Genomic DNA, 25,400 nt, shown 5'->3' on the forward strand with positions numbered 1-25,400 from the left:
CGCCCCGCCCACCTACCCCCCCCCCCCCGCCCCGACTTGCCTCGTACGGGACGCGAACTCTGATTGGCCAAGGGACTCAAGGAGCTTGCCCAAAGTCACCTTCCGAGCATGCGCGGGAGAGGAAGTGCAGGCGCGGCGCCACCCGCGCATGCGCCGTACGCAGCCGTCGCTCTTTAAAGCGCCCGCGCGGGGCCACGTCTTGCCGGCCGACCCGCCACCGTCCGGCATGAGGGGTTGGGGTGTTGCTGTCACCTCTTGCTCGCTCAAGCACCATGGAACGCCTGCGGAGCCTGAGCCGGCTCCTGCCCCGGCGCACGCTGTGCGCTCTGGCCCAGGGCCTGACGCCTGGGGCGCGCCCAGTTGCCGCCTGCGGCCGCGCGGCCCACATCCTCGGGCGGAGCCGGGCCGCGCCGCTGTGCGGGCCCCGCCGGCCCCCAGTGGCAGGTACGGCCCTCTCCGCGGCCCTGGACGCCGATCTTGCGTCGACCTCAGGGCCCTGACCCGACCGTCCGACCCTGCGCAGGCCTCAGCCCCGAGTCCGCCCTTGGGGCTCCCGCCCGGAGGGTCCGCCCAGCGCCGAGGTCCCCACGCCCCTCGCTGCAGCCCTCCCTCTGCAGTGCTCCAGGGGGAAGAATGTTCTTAACGAGAATTTCTCCCTAATTCCTTATATGGTAGCTCTGAAGCCGAGATTGGGTTCGTCCGCCTGAAATAATTGTCTGTTACTTTCTCTTTCCAGTCTTCTTTCCCTTCCTGATGGACACTGGTAACCCTTTTCCCATTGCTCAAGTGAGGAATGGGGACGCACCTATAAATAAGGCTGAAAACTTGGGAGACTTCGTAGTAAGAGTTCCTCCCGAGGAAGCTCTGACTTAGTTTTCCAGGGCAGTGTGACAGCCACAGGGGTCCGAGCAGTGGCGAGGAGGAGGAATCGGAGCTGTTAATGTTTTCACCATGTGATACAGCATAATGATCACATTTCCCCAACTGTGAGAATGTGGGTGAGAATACTCAGAAACGAGCGACGTTACAATGTATGGCTCCTCAAAAGTATTGCGCTGCCCTCTAGTTTTCTCAGTTTTATTCTCAAAAGCTTTCTGAAGTACAACTCGCCATCACCACGTCCTTCCCCACGCTCAACAGGGAGTCTGTATTCGGGTACATCGCATTTTCCCTCCTTTGATAATGCTCGGGATCCCAGTTTCAGCCCATCTGATGTTTTAGGACAAACGTTGAGATTCACAATCCCCAATTTGGAAACACTTTATCTAACTTGTGGTTGATTAGCAAATGCTGATTTATTATCGCTCTTTTACTTTTATTCACCTGACTCTTATAATTTGTATTTTGTAAAGGGGAAACAACAAGTCCCAGATGCTAACAATTACATGAGTCACTAAGTGTATGTAATGGGAAAGAATAAGATCGGAAAGGAGACTATGTCTCCACATTCTGTGGAGTCCGTGTGATTACTTTGGAAATGTAAAATAATTGGTAATTTTTTTTACACCTTCTTCCCATTCCTTTTTAGTATTTTGAATACAGCATCCTTTGTGTCATTAAATCGACATGGTTATTCTTCAGAACTCACTGCAACTCAGTCTAATTACATGTTTTAAATAGATTTATTTTCGAATAAGGATTTGTTTTCATTCCAATTCATTGGGTTATCTTATGAGTATGGGATCTGCATTCCAGTTCAATGGGCTATCACATAAGTATTTACTGTGTAAAGTATATGTGTGGAAAAGTTAATACATGGAAGTAAAATCTATAGGTTTCATGACTTAGAGATCCAATAATCCTGATCCTAGAATGCTGAAATGGGTTTTACTTGCAATGTGTTTTCTAAAATATGTCTACCAATATAATTTTCATGAGAAGCCTTTTTAAATTCTGCAAAAAAAGATGGACATTTTCTTTTAATCTCAGAACAGTGTTATACGTTTGTGCATTCAACTCTGAGATAGCAGTAATCATTAGAAAAAAGGTGGTTGGAATCCGTAAATTATTCTAGTACCTCATCTAAGCCATTACTTTTAAAAATCATTCCCTGCCAGATCTAATATAATCACCTACAAGTGTTAAAAGGGACATTCCTCTAGGAATTCCTCATTCCTCTAGGAAAAATCTTTCCAAAAAATAGTCTGAAGACTTCCGCATACTATAAGAGCTCTCTATCTCAGCCATACGTTTGAAACCTGTTGTATGACCACAGAGAATTCCTTGATTTATTCTTCAGGTGAAATGCACCGGTTTAGAACTTCTGATGTCTCTCAAGCCACTTTAGCCAGCGTAGCCCCGGTGTTTACTGTGGTGAGTATGGATGGTACGTTTGATAACTTACAGAAAGTACTTCCCGTACTTATTAAGTTAACTGGGGTGGACTGGTCAGCCAAGATAATACTTATTTTTTGTTTCATAGTGAATCATTATACTTGTAAGTCATGTCGTCTTTGTGTTTTGTTTGGTGACCTGAGTGCCAGCTAGATTTGCTTAAGAGAAGCCTGGAAACTTCGGTGTTGAATGTGGAGGTCTTCTTTTGATACTAGAACTGGTCGTTCAAATCACAGCTCCTCACTGCCTCCTCAAGATTTCCCCGTGAATATGTTTAGAAGTCCTTGAAGGCTGTTGGCCATACAGGGGCTTGAACCCGTGCTATGCAATATAATATATGCAGAAGCATGTTGAAGTGAAAAAGTGTAGTGTTTAAGAGTGTATGCTTTTTTTTAATTTTTTTTTTAATGTTTATTTATTTTTGAGACAGCATGAATGGGGAGGGGCAGAGAGAGAGGGAGACACAGAATCTGAAGCAGCTCCAGGCTCCGAGCTGTCAGCACACAGCCCGACGCGGGGCTCAAACTCATGGACCGCGAGATCATGACCCGAGCGAGCTGAAGCCGGACGTGTAACCGACTGAGCCACCCAGGCGCCCCAAGAGTGTATGCTTTAAAGGTTCCTGATCTCTGCGATGATCTGAAATGATTCAGGGGGGGAAATGAGTAAAATAATAAGAATAATTTGTATCACAGACATGTATCTAAGAAAGAGAAATAGGCCATTGGGGCAGAATCGTAGCAAAAGAGGACTCTAGGTGAAGGTTGCACAGGGTTTGGTTGTAAGATATTGCAGCTTTTTTTGTAGGGCTTTAACTTTTTCAAAACAACAGTTGAATTTAAAAAAAATAATGTGTCTGTTCTGAACGAGCATTCCTAAATTCAGAACTCAGCTCTACCTCTGTTAACTGGGCAGACTTGGACAAGGTGTGATAACATTTTTGTGCCTTAGTTTTCTCATTGGTATACACTGGGGGTAATAGTACCTAGTGAAGTTCAAATTAACTCTCAACTGTGTGTGAAACCCTTAAGATTCAGGAATAATACAAAGATGTCCACTCTTACCATTACTGTTTAATACAGCACCGGAAGTCCTAGCCTCAGTAATCAGACAACAAAAAGAAATGAAAGGCATCCAAATCAGCAAGGAAGAAGTCAAGCTTTCGCTATTTGCAGACAACATGGTACTCTAGGTGGGAAACTTGAAAGACTCCACCAAAAAATTGCTAGAACTAATTAACACATAAATTTACTAAGTCACAGGATATAAAATCAAGGTGCAGAAGTCTGTTGCATCTCTATACACCAATAAGGAAGAGGCATAAAACCGTTAAGATAGTGCCTCACATGGTAAGCGCTTGATATATATTAGCCATTATCATCATTATTATTCAGGCTTATGAACATAAGAACTTTTCTTTATAAACTGTACGAAGCAGGGGTGCCTGGGTGGCTCAGTCAGTTAAGTGTCCGACTTCAGCTCAGGTCATGATCTCGTGGTCTGTGAGTTTGAGCCCCGCGTCGGACTCCGTGCTGACAGCTCAGAGCCTGGAGCTGGCTTCAGATTCTGTGTCTCCCTCCCTCTCTGCCCCTCCCCCCATTCACAATCTCTCTCTCTCTCTCTCTCTCTCTCTCTCAAGAATAAACATTAAAAAATTTTTTAAGAATAAATTCAGAAATTAAGTGCTGAAAGAAGGTTCTTTGCAGGTGAAATTGTGTACCAAAAACACTTAAGAAAATCAGTTGATACTATTTGAAAGGAGAGCTCACTAATCAGCTCATTTTCTAGGTGATGTTACTTTATAAGATAAACATTTTTTAAAATCATAGTTTGTATGATCTTTATCAAAATATTAAAGAAAAAATGGTGAATATTGACCTGCAAAAGTATTCATATATTGTTAAGTTGGAAAAGGAGGCACGGCTGCAAAGAAGTGTGTGTAACATGAATGTATTGAAGAGGAAAAAGGCTGGGAGAACGTTTAGTAAAATATTGGCATGGCTTTCTCTAAAATTTGTCATTTGGGGTGATTAGTTTTATTTCACTTTATTTTCAAACTTTCTTCAGCTGGCATGTGTATTTGTGAAATTAAGGAAACCTAGTCTGTATTACACAAAATAGTTCCTTTTGATGTAAATTTGCCCTTTGATGGCTTATGGTACTCATATTTATGTTGATCTTACCTTGCTCATGAGAAACCAGCTAAAATATATACTGTGGGATGTTGTTCTTTTGCTGTTAACACAGCATGCATATGTTTCCATGGTAATAACCCAGCATTTGTTGCTTCAACTATATCTTCGGGTCTTTCTGGAAATGCATATTTAACAGTAATTAGTGCAGCCTAGTACATAGTGATTCATTAAATGTTATTTGACACATTCAAACTTGACAAGTATTCAGTACTTGTGGACAAGTATTGTAGAAAAATGTTCCCTCTGCTTTCTGGGAAATAGGTAGATTTTCTGCATTGGGTCCTCTCTTCAAACTATCAGAAGAGGCCTTTTCAGTAAATCGTTATTGATCCCCCTACACTCACCAGAGAGACTTGATAGCCTCCAGTAGATCCTTAGATTCACAAGATGAGCCACAATTGGTCTCCATCTACTCAGAAGGATAAAGGATAGGAAACACAGAAGGGCAGCGTCAGATGTGTCCTCTTCAAAAGAAGCCCTTGCAGCCCTCCAGCAGCTTCTCTGGACCCCATGTGACGGCTCAGGTACAAGGAGCTGATGTTCTTAAAGGTGGGTATGAGTTACACCTTGGCTCAGAATCCCCACACCTTGTAGTGCCGGTGTCTCCTATAACCAGCTCCAGGGCCCATCCAGGGCTTCCGCGAGGAACGCAGCCAGTTACAAGAGCAGCCATGCTCCAGGAAAAGCAGAGCCATGGCTTCCCACGAGGTTTCTAATTTGTCCACAGTCTTCCTGGTCCTGTGCCGTCTACAGGTATCAGGCATTTTTACCAGAAGCAATGTTGCCTATGACACATGGATACTCCTTTATCGGATTTCCAGTGGAACCAAGACAGAAAGTTAATCCAAGGTCACATTTATCCTCGCAAATGAAAGAGATTCTTTTAAACCTTAACTCCTAACCGAATTTAACCTAAAAAAGCTGTTATGGTTTATCTGTGCATTTTTTTTTGTATTTGGGAGATATAATACCATATGGTATAATACTATAAGTAGTCTCATTTGGGAGAAAATAATATTTTGTTTTTATTATCTTCAGACAAAATTTGACAAAGACGGAAACGTTACTTCTTTTGGTGAGTATGTTTAATTTTTTTGTAAATTACTTTTCTTTTTTAATCAGTAAATGAATCTGATGGAAATTAAAAAATTGTAGTGTTTTGAGTAGGATTTTCTTTGCGTATGTGGATATATTGAAAGAGATCTGTCTTCAGCATTTGTCCATCTGTCCTAATTGAAACTGGCAGTACCTGGACAATTCTCCCAGAACTGGTTTTTGGTTTTTTGTCAGGAGCCACTTCCTCTCTAACCAGATGTTAAAGGGATATTTTGAGAGCAGAGGCTGGTATGCAGCTGGAGTGCATTTAATTTCTCTTTAGTCTCCCTTTCACTGCCCTAGTCCACATACACATCTTCTGTTCCACATGTAAGACCGACTTACAGAATACTATTGACATTGCAGTGGCAATGGGTGACAGAAGACAGGAAGGACAGGGCACTAGACGGGCTCTGCTGCTGATGGACAGTTACTTTTTAAAATGAAACTAAGCATCACTTTACTGTCTGACCTCAGATGCAGGCCGCAGATCTCTCATGTGCTTCCAACCCCATGATCCTGTCCCTGCCATTGCTGAGATCCTGGTGGGATATTTTGGGTGTGTTTTGCTCATTATGTCCTTCAAATGACTGTTGTACTTCGAGCTCTGTCACAGGTGTGATTTGACACTACAAGTACAGATGCTACTGTAACCATATCGTTTCTTGAGTTTCTTCATCCATCATGCTTTCTCTTAGGTAATAAGTTTAGTTTTCAGGTAGGAGAATCTAGTGAAAAACTGACTTTATTTTCTCATTTTCTGTTAGTCCAAGAACCAAGAAAGTTGAATTATCTCTTCTCAGATTTAAAATACTTGAAGATAGAAAACAGGAAATGTAGTTCTTTACAATATGTATTAAAACAAAAAACCAAAAAAAGATGGTCCGTCTCTAGAGCTTGAAATCGATACCATAAGTCCTAATCATGTATGGCTGTGGTTATTTTGGTCCCCGGGGGCTTCTATGTACAAAGACATTTTATGAAGTATGGATAAGACCAAAAAAGAATTATTAGAGTTTGACCAAGTTTACTTGAATTTGTTTTGAGGCTAAAATGGCCACTAAAAAAACTAATTTTGGCTTGTTTCTGGTAGTAGAAAGTGATCTTGGTGGTGGGAGGGGTGCTCTGATACAAAACTAAACTCCTCACTTTATTGGTTTGGCCCACTCTTTTTGCTAAAAATCTTTCTTTTATAGAAAAGAAGAAAACTGACTTATATCAAGAATTAGGTCTTCAAGCCAGAGATTTGAGGTTTCAGCATGTGATGAGCATCACAACAAGAAACAATAGAATTATCATGAGAATGGAGGTAAAGGGTTTTTATGTCATCGTCCTTTCCTGCTTCCTAGCTGTCTAGATCAGTATCTAGGTGAAAAGTACCTTTGTACTGACAATGGATGTGTGAGACCTAGGGTACTTGATGACATAACGTGTCATTATGAGTGTAACTCTTCCGTGGGTTCTGTACATATGTTCAGCAGGCATGACTCTTGCTCTATTTTGTGTTGGAAGAGTTCTGACTGCAGTCTCTATTCTCGCTGTTGGAATTTGGTTTCTAGTTTCTGAAATGGTAGGAGAAAGAATCTTGATTATAATAGACATTTTCAGTTGTGTACAGTTATGTGTCATCATAGCATAACTTTAGCCACCAAGAACATATATTCTGGGTCTTCAAATAGCCCAGGAATATCCCTTAAAATTTATAATCTTAACTTATATTTTTATTTCAACAGAAAGCTTTCTAAAACAAAGTCTTCTCCCGTCTACTCAGAGTACACTAAATACAATGTAATTTTCCTTAGTGATTCAGAATAAATTTGAACCTATGTAATTTGGATGGGCTAATGTCTAGAGTTCAGAAATAGATGAGACATGGTTCTCAATGGTATTGGCCCTCCAGTAGACATGAGACATGCTTTCTTTAAAAAGTCTTTGATGGCAGATTTCTGTCGTTTTAACTAGAATTTTTAAAAAAACTAATAATGGAAGCAGTCTTCAGAAAATATTCTTCACTTTTGTTATTGATAGCTAGAACCCTTTAAAAAAGTATCTTTGTCCACCAAAAAACTACAAGAACTGATACGTGAATTCAGTAAATCACAGGATACAAGATCAACAGACAGAAATCCATTGCATTTCTGTACACTAATAACGAAGTAGTAGAGAAATTAAACAGTCCTGTTTACAATTGTATCAGAAATAGTAATAACAATAATACCAAAAATAATAAAATACCTAGAAATAAAACATTGATAAAAGAAATTCAAGATGACATGAAAAAATGGAAAGGTATTCCATGCTCATGGATTGGGAGAACAAATAGTTAAAATGTCCAGACTTCCAGAAGCAATCTGCAGATTTATGCAATCCCTGTGAAAATACCAGCAACATTTTTATTGATTTTTTAAAAAATTTTTACTTTAATCACCAGTGCTCATCATGACAAGTGCAGTCCTTAATCCCCATGACCTGTTGTCCCCATCCCTCCACCCACCTACCCCTCTGGTGACCATCAGTTTGTTGTCTATAGTTAAGGAATCTTAGTTTCTTGGTTTGTCTCTTTTTTTTCCCCCTTTGCTCCTTTTTTTTGTCTTTCTTAAATTCCATATATGAGTGAAATTACAGGGTATTTGTCTTTCTCTGACTTACTTCACTTAGCATTATACTCTTCAGCTCCATCCATATCTTTGCAGATGGCAAGATTTCATTATTTTTTGTGGCTGAATAATATATGTATATATCTCATCTCTTTATCCACTCATCAATCAGATATTTGGGCTGCTTCCATATCTTGACTATTGTAAATAATCTGCTATAAACATAGCAGCACATGTATCTCTTCAAATCAGTATTTTTGTATTCTTTGGGTGAATACCTAGTAGTGCAATTACTGGATCATAGGGTAGTTCTATTTTTACCTTTTTGAGGGACCTCCGCACTGTTTGCCACCGTGGCTGCACCGGTTTGCATTTCCACCAACAGTGCATGAGGTTCCTTTTTCTCCACATTCTCCTCCAGCATCTCTTGTTTTTTGTGTTGTTGATTTTAGCCATTCTGACAGGTGTGAGGTGGTATCTCCTTGTAGTTTTGATTTGTGTTTCCCTAATAATAAGTGATAATGAGCATCTTTTCATGTGCCTGTTGGCCATCTGTATGTCTTTGGAGAAACGTCTGCCCATGTGTTTTGCCCATTTTTATTTGAACTATTTGTTTCTTGGGTATTGAGTTTTATTGGTTCATTTAGACACTAACCCTTTATTGGATATGTCACTTGCAAATATCTTCTCTCATTCCATAGGTTGCCTTTTGGTTTTGTTCATTGTTTCCTCTGTTTCCTCTGCAGGAGCTCTTTATGTTGATGTAGTCCCCTTAGTTTATTTTTGTTTTTGTTTCCTTACCTCAAGAGACATATCTAGAAAAATGTTACTATAGCCAATGGCAAAGAAGTTACTTACTGCCTGTGTTCTCTCCTAGGGGTTTTGTGGTTTCAGGTCTCATGTTTAGGTCTTTAATCCATTTTGAATTTGTTTTTGTGTATGGTGTAAGAAAGTGGTCCAGTTTCATTCTTTTGCATGTTGCTGTCTAGTTTTCCCAGCACCATTTGTTGAAGAGACTGTCTTTCCCATTGGATATTCTTTCCTGCTTTGTCAAACATTAATTAACTATATAACTGTGTGTTTATTTCTGGGCTTTCTATTCTGTTCCATTGGTCTGTGTGTCTGTTTTTGTGCCAGTACCCTACTGTTTTGACTATTGCAGCTTTGAAATACAACTTGAAATCCAGAATTGTGATGCCTCCCGCTTTGCTTTGCTTTTTCAAGATTTCTTTGGCTCTTTCAGGGTCTTTTGTGGTTCTGTACAAATTTTAGGACTGTTTGTTCTAGCTCTTTGAAAAATGCTGTTGGTATTTTGATAGGGATTGCATTAAATGTACAGATTCTTCGGTGTAGTATAGACAGTTTAACAGTATTTATTCTTCCAGTCCATGAGCATGGAATGTCTTTCCATTTCTTTGTGTTGTCTTGAATTTCTTCTTTCATCAGTGTTTTATAGTTTCCAGTACAGGTCTTTCACCTCTTTGGTTACATTTATTCCAAGGTATCTTTTTTCTTAAATTTTTTAATACTTATTTTGAGAGAGAGAGCGAGAGAGAGAGCAGGGGAGAGGGCAGAGAGAGGGGAGACATAGAATCCAAAGCAGGCTCTAGGCTCTGAGCTGTCAGCATAGAGCCCAGTGTGGGGCTCAAACTCATAAGATCATGACCTGAGCTGAAGTTGGACACTCAACTTACTGAGCCACCTAGGTGCCCCAGTATCTTACTATTTTTCATGCAATTGTAAATGGGATTTTTTTTCCCTAATTTCTGTCTCTGCTGCTTCATCATCAGTGTATAGAAATGGAACAGATTTCTTTACATTGATTTGTACCCTGCGACTTTACTGAATTCGTGTATCAGCTCTAGCAGTTTTGTGGTGGAGTCCTCAGGGTTTTCTATATGTAGTATCACATCATCTGCAAATAGTGGAAGTTTTACTTATTCCTTGCCAAATTGGATAATTTATTTCTTTTTGTTGTCTGATTGCTGTGGCTAGGACTTCCAGTACTATGTTGAATAAAAGTGGTGAGCAAGCACATTCTTGTTCCTGATCTTAGTGGAAAAGCTCTGTTTTTCACCATTGAGGATGACGTTCGCTGTGAGTTTTTCATATATGGCCTTTATTATGTTGAGGTATGTTCCCTCTAAACCTACTTTGTGGAGGATTTTTATCATGGATGTTGTACTTTGTCAAATGCTTTCTCTGCATCTGTTGAAATGATCGTATGGTTTTTATTCTTTCTCTTGTGGATGTGATGTATCATGTTGATTGATTTGCAAATATTGAGTCACCCTTGCATCCCAGGAATAATTTCCACTTGATCATAGTAAATGATTGTTTTGGTTTATTGTTGAATTTGGTTTGCTGGTATTTTGTTGAGGATTTTTGCATCTGTGTTCACAGAGATACTGGCTTATAGTTCTCTCTGGTGTAATCTTTATTTCCTTTTTTTTGCTGGCTTTAGGCTTTGTTAGTCTTTACCTAGCTTCTTCAGGTGTAAGGTTAGGTTGTTTATTTGAGATTGTTCTTCTTCAGGCAGGCCTGTATTGCTGTATATTTACCTCTTAGGACCATTTTTGCTGCATCCGAAAGATTTTGGACCATTGTGTATTCATTTTCACTTGTTTCCATGTACTTTATTTCTTCTTTTGTTTCCTGTTTGACCATTCATTGTTTAGTAGCATATTATTTAACCTCCATGTATTTGTGTTCTTTCCAGGTTTTTTCTTATGGTTGATTTCTAGTTTCATAGTGTTATGGTCAGAAAAGATGCATGGTATGAATTTGATCTTTTTCAATTTGTTGAGGCTTGTTTTTTTGCCTAATATGTGATCTATTCTGGAGAATGTTCCATGTACACTTGGAAAGAATGTGTATTGTGCTGTTTTAGGATGGAATGTTCTGAATATATCTGTTAAATCCATGCGGTCCAGTGTGTTATTCAAAGCCATGGTTTCCAGGTGCTGGGCGGCTCAGTCGTTAAGCATCTGACTTCTGCTCAGGTTGTGATCTCATGGTTTGTGAATTTGAGTCCCACATCATGTAATCTCAAGCCCTGTTTCTTTCTCTCTCTCTCTCTCTCTCTCTTCCTTCTCTCTCTCTCTCTCTCTCTCTCTCTCTGCCCCTTTTGGGATTCTCTCTTTTTCTCAAAAAAAAAAAAAAAAAAAGAAAAGCCATTGTTTCCTTGTTAATTTTTTTTTTTAATATATGAAATTTATTGTCAAATTAGCTTCCATACAACACCCAGTGCTCCTCCCAAAAGATGCCCTCTTCAATGCCCATCACCTAACTTGTTGATTTTCTGATTGGACGATCTGTCCATTGATATAAGTGAGGTGTTAAAGTCCCCTATTGTTATTGTATTATTCTCACTTAGTTCCTTTATGTTTAACTATTTTATGTATTTGGTTGCTTCCATGTTGGGTGCGTTAATATTTACAATTGTTACATCTTCTTGTTGGATTGTTCCTTTTATGATTATATAGTGTCCCTCTTTGTCTCTTATTACAGTCTTCGTTTTTGTTTGTTTTTGAAAACTTTAAGTTTGTTTATTTTTGAGAGAGACAGTGTGAGCAGGGGAGGGGCAGAGAGAGAGGGAGATACAGAACTCAAAGCAGGCTCCAGGCTGTAAGCTGTCAGCACAGAGCCTGGTGCAGGGCTCAAACTCATGAACCACGAGATTATGACCTGAGCCATAGTCGGGCGTTCAACAGAGTGAGCCACCCAGCCACCCCAATTACATTCTTAAAATCTATTTTATGTGATCTAAATATTGCTAGCCCAGCTTTCTTTTCACTTCCATGTGCATGACAAATATTTCCATCCCCTCACTTTTGATCTGCATGTGTTTTTAGGTCTAAAATGCGTCTCTTGTGGACAGCATATAGATTGGTCTTTTTTTTTTTTTAATCCATTTTGTTACTCTGTGTCTTTTGATTGGAGTGTGTAGTTCATTTACATTCAAAATAATGTATTTATGACATTTATATGATTTGTGGTTGTTTCTGAAGATTTTCTCTGATCCTTTCTTTCATTCATGGTTTGCTGGGTTTCTTTCGTGATATACTTGGAGTCTTTTCTCTTTATTTTTTTCATATCACTGGTTTTGATTTCTGGTTATCATTAGGTTTATATACAACGTCTTTTGCAGTCTGTATTAAGTTGATGGTCATTTAAGTTTGGACCCATTCTTTACTTCTCCCCTCCCGCCCCCACATTTTAGGTATACATGTCATACTTTACGTCCTTTTATTTTGTGAGTTCCTTGACTGATTTTTTTTCCCAGAAATGTTCATTTTTACTGATTTTGTGTTTCTTACCTTCATACTGTCATTTTTGGTCTTTCCTTTGCAGTCAAGCATTCCCCTTTAACATTTCTAGCAGGATTGGATTAGTGGCCATGCGTTCCTTTAGTTTTTGTTTGCCTGGGTAACTCTTTATCTCTACTTCAATTCTGAATGACAGCCTTGCTGTCAATACAATAGAGTATTCTTTTTTAATTTTTTAAAAATATTTATTTGTTTTTGAGAGACAGAGTACAAGCGGGGGAGGGGAAGAGAGAGAGGGAGACACAGAATCTGAAGCAGGCTACAGGCTCTGAGAATTAGCACAGAACCTAATGTAGAGCTCGAACTCACGAACTGTGAGATCATGACCTGAGCCAAAGTCAGACGCTCAACCAACTAAACCATCCAGGAGCTCCTGGATAGAGTATTCTTTCTTGGCTGCAGATTTCTCCCATTTTGTACTTTGAATGCATCATGCCATCTCTCTGTCTTGGAAAATTTCTGCTGAAAAAAAATCTGTTGCTAGGCTTATGGAGTTTCCTTTGTAAGTAACTGTCTTCTATTGTCTTGCTGCTTTTAATATTATTTCTTTATCACTGTATTTTGCCATTTTAATTACAATAGGTCTTCGTGTGGATATGCTTATGTTGATTTTGTTGGGAGTTCTCTGTGCCTCTTGAATCTGGATATCTGTTTCCTTCCCCACATTAGGGAAGTTTTCAGCTATTTTTCTTCAGATAAATTCTCTACCTCCTTTTGTCTCTCTTCTTTTGGGACTCCCGTAATACTAATGTTATTACGTTTGATGGAGTCACTGAGTCACTGAGTCAACAGTCACTAAGGCTGTTCTCCTGTTGCATAATTCTTTTTTCTCCCTTTTGTATAGCTTGGTTACATTATTCTGTCTTCTAGGTCATTAATTCATTCCTCTGCTTCTTCAGCCTGCTGTTTATTCCATCAAGCGAAGTGTTTCTCATTTCATGTATTGAGCCCTTTATCTCTTTATGTTTCCTCATCTCTTTGTCAAGGGTCTCACTGATGTTGTCCACTCTTAAGTCCATTGAGTATCCCTATGATCATTGTTTTAAATTCTCCATCAGGTTTGTTACCTATATCTGTTTTATTTAGATCTCTGGCTATGGCCTTGTCCTGTTCTTTTATTTGGGGCAAATTCCCTGTCTTCTCATTCTGTATGGTATCTCTACCTGTTTCTGTGTGTAGGAAAGTCAGCTACATCTCCTGTCCTTGAAGGGAATGTTCTTACGAAGAAGAGGTCCTGTGTAGTGTCTGCAGTGTAGTTTCCCTTGTTCCCCAGGGCCTGGCACTTCTGGTACTATCTCCAATCCATGCCCAACACCAAAAATACCAAATAATCCAATTAAAAAATGAGCAGAGACATGAACAGACATTTTTCCAATGAAGACATACAGATGGCCAACAGACACATGAAAAGGTGTTGAACATCACTCATCATCAGGGAAATACAAATCAAAACCACAGTGAGATATTATCTCACAGCTATCTGAATGGCTAGAATCAAAAATGCAAGAAACAGCAGGTGTTGGTGAGAATGTGGAGAGAAAGGAACCTCGTGCACTATTGGTGGCAATGCAAACTGGTACAGCCATTGTGGAAAACAGTATGGAGATCCCTGAAACAGTTAAAAATAGAACTACCCTATGATTCAGCAATCACACCACTGGGTATTAACCCAAAGAAAACGAAAACACTAACTTGAAAAGATATATGCACCCCTGTGTTTATAGCAGCATTATTTACAGTAACCAAATTATGGAAGCAACCTAGGTGTTCATCAGTAGATGAATGGATAAAGGAAGTGAGGTATACACACACACAATGGAATACTAGCCATAAGAAAGTATTAAATCTTGCTATTTGTAACAACATGGATGGAGCTAGAGAATGTAATGGTAAGTGAAAAAAGTCAGAAAGACAGGTGCCATATGTATTCACTCATGTGGAATTTAAGAAACAAAAACGAACAAAGTAAAAAAGACACAAACCAAAAAACCAGACTCTTAGCTACAGAGAACACACTGGTGGTCACCAGTGTGGAGAGGGTGGGGCGATGGGTGAAAGAGGTGAAGGGCATTAAGAGTACACTTACAATGATGAACACTGAGTAACAATGATAACACTGTGTTAAGTATACTGGAATTAAAATAACTCTTTCCCCTGATCATTTTTTAAAAAATTATCTCTTTGATGGAGAAGTGTGTGATAAAGCAAATTTAGCAGAATGCGAATTATACAGTCTAAATGATATGTATGTAGGTGGTCACTGTGATTTTTCAACTTTTCTGTATAAAAAATGTCATAAAACGTTAGGAAAAAAATGTGAAAAATCTCTAATTTTTATGTCACTAATACAGTGGCCACAGGCTACCTGTCCATATGACTCTTCTCACTAAAAGGATGCCAGTCTTTAGAATAAATTTCTAATTTCATGGTGTTCTAAATTAGAGCATTAAGATTATGTTTTGTCTTTATATTTTCAAATAGCTTAATATGTTTTGGTAACATTTTAAAAAGGCAACTTTCCCATTTCAGCCAAACTAATCAGGATTAAGTCATTTCTGAAAGTCCACCAAAACATGACTTTTAAGAAAACCTTTTCTTTGTTCCCTGTTATTCTCATGATTACCTGTAAGTCTTCATATGTAGTTTGATTCCAGTTCTTTTGAGGGTTAGAGGTATCAAGACTTACATATATTTTAGGCTTCCTTTCTTTAAAAAGTATATCTTAGGGTTTTTAAAAAAAAACCTAATTAACAATGATTTGGTTTAGGCTTAATCCAAGTTTAAAAAAGTATTAAACCCTACTTTATGGCTGTTACTCTTCTCCTGCAGCTCTGTAACTTGCATATATGCATGTGTATGTGTTTGTGTATACATATATATGATTTTTTTTTTTTTTACAGTATTTGAAAGCTGTGATAACTCCAGAGTGTCTTCTGATACTAGATTATCGGAATTTAAATTTAGAGCAATGGCTATTCCGGGAACTCCCCTCACAGTTGGCTGGAGAAGGACAACTTGTCACATACCCTTTACCTTTTGAGTTCAGGGCTATAGAAGCACTCCTACAATATTGGGTAAGCCTATATTTTTATTTAGCTTCTTGAATTTGTTCTTGTTTATTAAAAAAATTTTTTTTAACATTTATTTATTTTTGAGAGACAGAGCACAAGTGGGGGGAGGGCCAGAAGGAGAGGGAGACACAGAATCCAAAACGGGCTCCAGGCTCTGAGCTGTCAGCACAGAGCCCGATATGGGGATTGAACCCACAAACTGTGAGATCATGACCTGTGCTGGAGTCGGATGCTTAACCGACTGAGTGTCCCTGTTCTTTGTCTCGTTTAAGACAAAGTTGGTATTGTTGCAATGGCACTTTCCCTAACCACACCCTGCCTCCAAACGAAAACATCTCTAAGGGTCCTGTGTAGAGAAAGAAGTTAATTCTTAAGCTATATGACCCAATCAAATAGATCTAAGGTCCCTAGGTATAGTTTACAAAGTTTCTTTAAGAGTCCTACTAGGACATTCCCTTAAGCACATTTTAAGTTGGCTGTCCTTTGTTCAGTGTTGATAACTGTATTTGGGGGTGATAATTCAAAATATTTAACATCCTAAATACCATACAAGAGAACATATGAAAAAAGTTTTAAATATATTCCATTTTATTCTGTAGCTAAATTGTATATTGTAAAACCGCACATACATGATAAATGTTATAGCTCAGATCACTCATCGGATCATTCTAATTCTTTCCACATCACTCTTTGTACAATGCTTTGTTTGAGACAGCTAGTGATGCCACTGTTTGAGACGTAGTTTGACCTAGGAGCCATGTGTAATTCTTCTAATGACTCCCCCATTATGTTGATAGTCACTGAGTGTTTGGAGACCCTGTCAGGCCCTGAACAAGGGTGGTCACTGGCCTCCAGGCCCCCACAGATTGTTCATTGTCTGTTCTTCTCGTTAGTCAGGTTAGTGTCAGGAGCTGGCTGCATGCAACAGTTAGTTTTAGGAGCATGCTAACCAGACTGAGGGAAGGAAGCAGGGAAAGAGCACGCACGGGAGGTGAGGACCGGGTGAACCTGGGTCCCTTCTCTCTCGTCTGCCCTGCTGTACTGAGGGAGCCGGAAATGGCTGCATCCCCCACTCAACCTGGGCTAATGAAGCAGGAGCTCAAGCTAGTATGAGCCCATGCGATGGTGACTAGGGGGAGCAGGGGACGGAGAGAAGAGAAGGTGCAGCCAGGGGTCAGTGACAGGTTACGTAGGCTGAGGAAGCTCTCGGTTCTCATGCTGAGACCAACAGTAAATGCTGGGATTTATGTCATTAACTAATTTTAGTAATTACTGCTTAATTCTGTTATACTCTGTACCAACTCGTATATCCATATTTAGCCACTGGAGTAGCTCTGTCAGTGCTTTCTTGCTGAATGTCTGCCATGCTTCTATATACCTGAATAATAGACTTTGACTTGACACTAATTTGTTTTTTTAAAGTCCCAGGTTACGTTTTGATTTTCAGAAGAATTTGTTATATAGGAATTTTGAACTGCATTCTGTTGACTGAGAACATGGGTTATCAACTGTAGAGTTTGTGTTGTAGCCGTGGAACGGCAGGTTTACTTTTAGTCCATCAGTCCTGTGTTCCTTTCATAATGAATGTGAATGTTTATGCGGGAAGACTATGAGAGCTGATTCCCTGTTGACCAAGTGCAAGCCGGGTGACAACATCACGTGTGCTTATCTCATAACCTGGTAGATGTAGTTCTTGAATTGTCCAGAGTCAGGATTCCAGCAGTGACTGTGTTCCCAGCCATTACAGATTTTTGTGTTTAATCAGAAGATAGATCACTGACCCTGAGTATTCTAAAAAGATTGTTTTAATTCTTATGAAAGGTCATGTTGTTATCTAGATCAGCACTCTTCAGGGGAAACTTAGCGTTTTGCAACCACTGATCCTTGAGACATTGGAAGCTTTAGTGGATCCCAAACATTCCTCTGTAGACAGAAGCAAACTGCACATCTTGCTACAAAATGGCAAAAGGTAAATACAGGTGATTTACCTATTTGGGAGATAGACACAACAGTGAAATGCGTTGTATAAATTCAGATACAAAATTAGTATGTTTCTTACCTGTTTTAAAAATACTAACTAGTCTTGGTAATGGTAACGACTTACTCTCCATGCCTTCAAAATAGGAAAGTAGCCTAGGTGGGAAGCTGAGCTAAAAAGGGCACACGGGCTAATGTTATTGAAAAGCTGTTTTGCATGAAATGCTGCATTAGGGTCTTTAATGTATTTTTGGTTTGGGAATTGATTCTTAATGTGCATGGTAAATATCAAAATTTTTTTACAAGTCAGTGTTCACCATCAATGTAGAAGTGATCAATTTGATAACATACTTTAAAAAGGCACTTTTCTTGTAGTGAAATGTGTAAGTTTATGTTATTGATGATTTCTATACAACTACTCTTCTAGTCTGTCAGAGTTAGAAACCGATATCAAAATTTTCAAAGAGTCCATTTTGGAGATCTTGGATGAAGAAGAGAGGCTGGAGGAGCTCTGTCTAACAAAGTGGAGTGACCCACAAGTCTTGTGAGTATGTAGTCGTGCTTTGCTACTTATTTTGGTAGGATCTGTCACCTGTCTTCCTCAGGGTGGTTTTTCATAGAGAACGTAACGTTTTCTGAAAAGCAGAAAATAGAGGCACCTTTTATCCCCGGTTGTTTCACTATTTCCCCATATGTATTGCATCTTATTCAGTGTACAAAGGATATATTGAGTGCACACTGTGCTGGTCTACGATGAGTATAAACACACCATTACCTGTATCTTCAAAGGACTGGCCACCAAAGTGGCCCGCACATCTACCCAGACAACCTAGGGAGCACAGTGGAAGAGAGGGAAATATTCACGTGGGGATGGGGAGATGGCGGCGAAGGAAGGGAAGACATGGACATATGTTCTGTATCTTTTGTCTAGTGTAAAAACGCTTATCTTATAAATCTTTTATCTCTTATAAAATTAGAAATCATTTACTCTCCTTATGCACACTCAAGTTAAATGTTTACTTTTTAAGTACTCAATATTTTTTTGTTCTTTGTAGATGAGTTTTAGAAATTAATGGAGACATCTTTGTCACGTCCATAGTTTCCACAGTCTGTACAGATTTTTTAAAGCATTTTGAGACATTAGTTACCTATATTTTAAAAAGGAAAAATTAAGATTAAAAGGGCTATTATAGCAGAGAGATATAATAGCAGGAACTTGAACACACTTTTATTTGCTTTTTATTAGGCCAGTCTGTGTCTAATATACTTTATAAGTGTCTTTCACAGAGCACTTCACTCCTACTTACTCCCTATGGTAGGGTGGTAGGGAGTATAAGTAAAGGCTCACAAAATAACTATTGACATCATTCAAGAACACTTTTCTTCCTATATGAAAATAACATTAGGTATCTATCTTGGAAAGGAAATGCTATGTTCGTTTTTAGTTTTACCTGATTTGCACTAATTTGCACTCCTTCACCAGCATTTACACATCTGGATTTTCCTATAGGTGGTAGTGCATATTTGCATGAGAATCCTGTGAATTGGGGCCCTGGAATACAGTGAACCCAGCTATCCTGCATTGGGGATAGGGCCTGTGCCCCCCCCCCCCCCGCCCCACTTAGTCTAATAGTGCTTGGGATCGCCTGACAAAGCCACTCACAGACTGACCTCCATCACAATAATAGAAAAGACAAAGGCCAGTTTTGTCATCGGTAGCTGAATATTGTATACAGAATCAGGAAGTTTTTGGTATGAATGTATGATGCATGTATTGGGGATATGTTAATTACATTAACGCTTTTAATTGAAGTGAAAAGAGCAGTGCAGGAATCGACCATGCAGAAGAGATGGAATTGCTGTTGGAAAACTACTACCGATTAGCTGAGGATCTTTCCAATGCAGCTCGGGAACTCAGGGCACTGATTGATGATTCACAGAGTATCATATTCATCAATCTGGACAGGTAAGAAAGCATTCTATAAATCAGTCAGTAAATATTTTCTTTTAAAGTAATTCTAAAGTGATAAAGCTTTTAAGGCCCTGTCATTTTGGGAGGAGTTACATCATCATCTATAAATGCCACATGGGAGTATGTCCTCTTTTTAAGGTGTAGATTTAATCTGTGTGGCCTCCAATAGATTGTTTCGTGAATTTGCTGTATGGCTAGCGGGCCCTTCTCATCCAAGTACATGTTCTCCTCTCCAGCCACCGTAATGTGATGATGAGGCTGAACCTGCAGTTGACCATGGGAACCTTCTCTCTTTCACTCTTTGGACTAATGGGAGTTGCTTTTGGAATGAATCTAGAATCTTCTCTTGAAGAGGTGAGACTGCATTTCAATAAGCTAGGGATTATTTTTTATGTTTTGAAGATCATTTTTTAAAATGGATTTTAAGGGGTGCCCAGGGGGTTGGTTCGAGTCCCACGTTGGATGTAGAGATTGCTTGAAAATAAAATCTTAAAAAAATACAATGGATTTTAAGAAGAGTCTTAAAATGTATGCACCCCTAGTGAATTAAAATGTGTAGTCTAATTCATTCAAAATTCAGGTAGTGTTTTTAGCCCCTGTTACAACGTAAATATAACTGTAGCCTAGGTTACCTCAGGTTTCTTGAAACCTGGAACCACACGTGGGAAAGGTTTGACAAAACAGTGTCACACCGTGCACGGTGCTCTTGCAGGATCCCACTGTGGGGCTCTGGTATGCAGGAGTACAGTGAGATGGTGCTCCCGGAGGATCTTGCCGTAGGTGCGGGTAGTGCGGGATCGCACCGTGAGGAGACCGTGGTGCAGGTCACATGATGCGATGGTGAGCCCGCAGGGTCTTACCGTGTCGTTCCGGTAATGCCGGATCACACCGTGAGGCAGTGCTTGTGCGGCGTGGCACCATGAGGCGACGGTAATGCAGGATCCCCCTGTGCGGTGTGTGCAGGATTGACTGTGAGGTGGTGCTCCTGCAGGGTCCTGCCATGAGGTGGCGGTAATTCAGAATCACAGAGAAGCCATGCTAATGAAGGACTTTTTTCCTAATTCTTACGTGCCAGGCATTGGTAGCTTGCTTATTTCAGTCAAGTCACAGCTCTGAAGATGGAAGTGTTACCCTACTTTACAGATGAGAAAACTGAGGCCCAGGAAATTGAGGTAATTTGCTCAAGGGCTCAGTGCTATAAAGTAACAGTTAGGATTTGAGCCCGAGACTTGTACTTTGCACTTGGCTGCACTTTCACATTAATGCAACACTAAACTGCCAGAGTTCTTCATATCATCGTAGCCTTGTGTTTTCAGAAAATACCTTACTGTAAGATTTCCAGAAAAGAATCTGAATACGCACTCAGCACTCTTTTTGGCTCCATGTCCTATGTAATCTGTAAGGTCGTTCTCTCTTTCCCTGTCGTCCTTCTCCAACCGGTGTCCTGTCTCATCAGGACACTTCCGCTTCTAAAAAGTGGCCTGTAAAAGAAGCACATCTGGTGGTCACTCTTCTATGAAACTGTCCAGTGGTTTTTGATTGCCCTTAAAGATCCAGGCTCCTTGGGCTGCAAGACTCTTCCTGGTGTGTGTGCCCTCGTTTGCACGTTGAGCCAACCACTCGGCCCCACTGTCCATGCTGCATAATCTTTCTGTACAGGCTCACTTCCTCCCACACACGTTCCCTCAGCTCCCACCTCCTCTGCCTGATTGGCTCCTACTTCCTCTCAGGTCTCAGCTTACTTGTCGCCACTTCCAAGGACAATCATCACCGAGGCACAGTGTTAGTCATTTTAGTTCTCCTTGTACTGAGATATAAAGAAAAATAGATGCAGTCCATGCATTCGTTCATCCTCTAAACACAGTTTTGGTGCCTGTTACGTACCAAGCACTGCTTTCAGCCTTGGGGAAACAGCAGGGAGTCCCTGCCCATGTGGGGGTCACGTGGCAGTAGGAGAGCGCATAGAAATAGGCACGTAGTACGTTAGATGAGAAGTGCCATGAAAGAAAAGCCAGGCACAAGGATGATGCTCACGGGAAGCGAGATGAGGAGACGGGCTGGCCAGGGAAGGTCCTTCCGAGGAGCTGACCGTACAGAGAGGGGCGGTCTGTGGGAAGGTACGCGAGGCGCAGGGGGCCGCACACGTACTGACTGCAGCAGGGATGGGCTGCGCCTCTTTAAGGAGAAGGCCGCAAGGGGCAAGAGAAGGCGAGTCAGGAGGAGAGAGGTAGGGAAGGAGGTCACAGAGTAGACAGGTGGGAGATCGTGGTGATTTCGTAGAGCCGGGTAGGGTTTGGATTCATTTTAGGTGTGCTGGGCATCTGTTCTGAGGCCAGGAGTTTTAGAATTCTTCTGTGATAGCTCCCGGCCCATGCAGTCCCCTCTGGTAGCTCCTGGCCTGTGGGGTCCTCAGTGTGGAGCCACCCCGTTGAGATGAGAGGCGAGTGGTTCGGGGGGATCGGTTCCCACACAACAAGATTCAGATCAGTACCTCACCCGTTACAAATTCCATCTCTGGGGACCCTGAAGGATAGCAAAAACTTCTTGTTTTTTTCTTTTTAAGATAATTTTAGAATCTTCCAAGAATAGTCCCAGAATTCCCATAGAGCCTTCACGCAGTGTCTTCAAACACCAACATTACACCACATTCACTCTGTCATTGTATCTGTATGTGCAGCCTTTTTTCCTGTGCAGCCTGTTTTCCTAGGCAACACATGTGATGCCCCTTCACCTGTAAATATTTCACTATATACCTTTCAGCATGTACTTCCTAGAAACACGGGCATTCTCATATATAACCACAATGCAGATGTCAAAATCGGGAAACTGACGTTGAAACAGTGCTGTTTTACAGTCTGCGGACCCTATTTGGATTTAGGCTTTTGTCTCGGTGCTGCTCTTTGTCTCTTAGAAGACCTTGGATCACATAGTTACCCTGTCTCCTGAGACTCTTAATGGAGACCAGCTTTCTGATCTTTGTCTTTCATGGCCATGACACTCACTAAGAAAGAGATTCGTTATTTGACCCTTGATAGCCTTTCTTTGTCCTGAGGTTCTGGTTTTGCATTGTCAGTGTGTTCTTACATTGAGTCCCATCAGGAAGCACATGATGTGTGTTTGTCCCGTTATTGGGACCATCGGCTAGGGAGGTGTCTGCCAACTTTCTCTCCCGTGAAGTGACTCTGTCCGTGGAGTGAAATGTCTCGGAGGGAGATACTTTGAGACTGTGTAAAAATCCTGTCATTCTTCAAATTTTCACCCTGTGGTTTTTGCATCTGTCACTTGACCAAAAACTAATTCATGCCTGAATCAAATATTACTGTGATGGTTACCAAATGGAGATTTTTTTTTTCTTTTTAAGTTTTCATTTTAATTCCAGTTAGTTAACATCCAGTGTAATATTAGTTTCAAGTGTACAATATAGTGATTCAGCACTTCTACACATCACTGGGTGCTCATCACATGTGCACTCCTTAATCCCCACCATCTATTCCCCATCCTCCCCCCACCTCCCTTCTGGGGACCATCAGGTGGTTCTCTACAAGAGTGTGTTTCTTACTTTATCTCTTTTTCCCCCCTTTGCTTGTTTCTTAAATTCCACATATGAATGAAATCATATGGTATTTGTCTTTCTCTCTCTTTTTTTTTTTTTTTAACATTTGTTTGTTTAGAGAGAAAGTGCAAGCAGGGGAGGGGCAGAGAGAGAGAGAGGGAGACAGAATCCCAAGGAGACTCCACACTGTCAGCACAGAGCCCGATGCAGGGCTTGATCTCACCAACCGTGAGATCATGAGCTGAACCAATATCAAGAGTTGGTAGCTTAACCAACTGAGCCACCCAGGTGCCTCATGACTGACTCTGTGTGTGTGTGTGTGTGTGTGTGTGTGTGTGTGTGTGTGTGTAAAACACATCTTTTGTATCCATTCATTTATTGATGGACACTGAGGGTTCTTCCATTGTTTGTTGTAAATAATGCTGCCATAAACATAGGGGTGTGTGTATCCCTTTGAATTAGTGTGTTTGTATTTTTTGGGTAAATACCCAGTAGTGTGATTGCTGAATCATAAGGTAGTTGTCTGTTTTTAACTTTTTGAGGAACCTCCACACTGTTCTCCACAGTGGCTGCACCACTTTGCATCCCTACCAACAGTGCATGAGGTTCATGTTTCTCCACATCCTTTCTAGCATCTGTTGTTTCTTGTGCTGTTGGCTTTAGCCATTCTCACCTGTGTGAGGTGATACCTCATTGTAGTTTTGGTTTGCATTTCCCTGATAATAGGTGATGTTGAGTATCTTTTCATGTTGTCTCTTCTGTTGGCTATCTGTATGTCTTCTTGGGAGAAATGTTTGTTCATGTCTTCTCATTTCTTAATTGGATTATTTGTTTTTTGGGTGTTAAGTTAGATCAGTTCTTCATATATTTTGGATACTAGCCCTTTATCCGATATGTCATTTGCAAATATCTTCTCCTGTTCCATAGGCTGCCTTTTAGTTTTGTTGATTGTTTCCCCTGCTGTGCAGATTTTTCTGTTGATGTAGTCCTGATTGTTTATTTTTGCTTTTGTTTCCATCGCCTCAGGAAACCTATCTTGAAAGAAGTTGCTGTGGCCAAAGAAGTTACTGTCTGTGTTCTCTTGTAGGATTTTTATAGTTTCACGTTTCACATTTAGGTCTTGAATCCATTTTGACCTTATTTCTGTGTATAGTGTAAGAAAGTGGTCCAGTTTCATCCTTTTATTTGTCCAGTTGAGCCAGCACCATTTGTTGAAGAAACCATCTTTTTCCATAGGAGGCATATTCTTGCCTCTTTTGTCAAAGATTAATTGACCATATATTTGTGGGTTTATTTCTGGGCTTTCTGTTCTGTTCCATTGGTCTGTGTGTCTGTTTTTGTGCCAGTGTCATACTGTTTTGATTATTACAGCTTTGAAATAGAACTTGGAAGTCCAGAATTGTGATGCCTCCACCTCTGCTTTTCTTTTTCAAGATTGCTTTGGCTATTTGCGGTCTTTTGTGGTTCCATACAAATTTTAGGATTGTTGGTTCTACCTCTGTGAAAAATGTAGTCAGTATTTTGATAGGGACTACATTAAATGTGTAGATTGCTTTGAGTAGTATAGACAGTTTAACAGTATTTATTCTTCCAATCCATGAGCATGGAATGTCTTTCCATTTCTTTGTGTCGTCTTGAATTTCTTCTTTCATCAGTGCTTTATAGGTTTCAGAGTACAGATCTTTCACCTCTTTGGTTAGGTTTATTCTAGGTATCTTATTTTTTTTTTATGCAATTGTAAATGGGCTCTTTTCGTAATTTCTTTCTCTGCTGCTTCATCATCAGTGTAGAGAAATGCAACAGATTTCTGTACATTGATTTTGTACCCTGCAACTTCACTGAATTCATGTATCAGCTCTAGCAGGTTTTTGGTGGAGTCCTTCAGGTTTTCTACATATAGTGTCATATCATCTGCAGATAGTGAAAGTTTTATTTCTTTGTTACCAGTTTGGATGCCTTTATTTCTTTTTGTTGTCTGATTGCTGAGCCAAGGACTTCCAGTACTATGTTGAATAAAAGTGATGGGAGTGGACATCCTTGTCTTGTTCCTGATCTTAGGGGAAAAGCTCTTAGTTTCTCACCATTGAGGATGATATTAGCTATTGGGTTTTCCGGTATACAGACTATTTTGTTGAGGTATGTGCCCTCTAAACTTACTTTGTGGAGGGTTTTATCATGAATGGCTGTTGTACTTTGTCACATGCTTTTGCTGCATCTGTTGAGATGATCAGTACGGTTTTTATCCTTTCTCTTGTGGATGTGATGTATCATGTTGATT

At 40.2% G+C, this 25,400-nt stretch overlaps 1 protein-coding gene across 1 annotated transcript in view; it reads left to right on the plus strand.

Annotated features, from left to right (window-relative positions):
* Window positions 1–219: 219 nt before the first annotated feature.
* MRS2 (magnesium transporter MRS2) overlaps window positions 220–25,400 on the plus strand; it is a 34,500-nt gene continuing 9,319 nt past the window's right edge. The window contains exons 1-9 of the mRNA XM_047102611.1: window positions 220–444; window positions 2,240–2,313; window positions 5,568–5,604; window positions 6,821–6,933; window positions 15,450–15,623; window positions 17,459–17,589; window positions 18,025–18,141; window positions 19,411–19,563; window positions 19,806–19,923. Coding sequence (XP_046958567.1) covers window positions 273–444; window positions 2,240–2,313; window positions 5,568–5,604; window positions 6,821–6,933; window positions 15,450–15,623; window positions 17,459–17,589; window positions 18,025–18,141; window positions 19,411–19,563; window positions 19,806–19,923 — 1,089 coding nt within the window. The 5' untranslated portion in view covers window positions 220–272. The remainder of the gene's footprint in view (window positions 445–2,239; window positions 2,314–5,567; window positions 5,605–6,820; window positions 6,934–15,449; window positions 15,624–17,458; window positions 17,590–18,024; window positions 18,142–19,410; window positions 19,564–19,805; window positions 19,924–25,400) is intronic.

This window comes from Lynx rufus, unplaced genomic scaffold, assembly GCF_022079265.1.
Source record: "Lynx rufus isolate CCGP_SWC_20201006 ecotype Redwood Valley unplaced genomic scaffold, mLynRuf1.p SCAF_6, whole genome shotgun sequence".
Taxonomy (NCBI): Eukaryota; Metazoa; Chordata; class Mammalia; order Carnivora; family Felidae; genus Lynx; species Lynx rufus.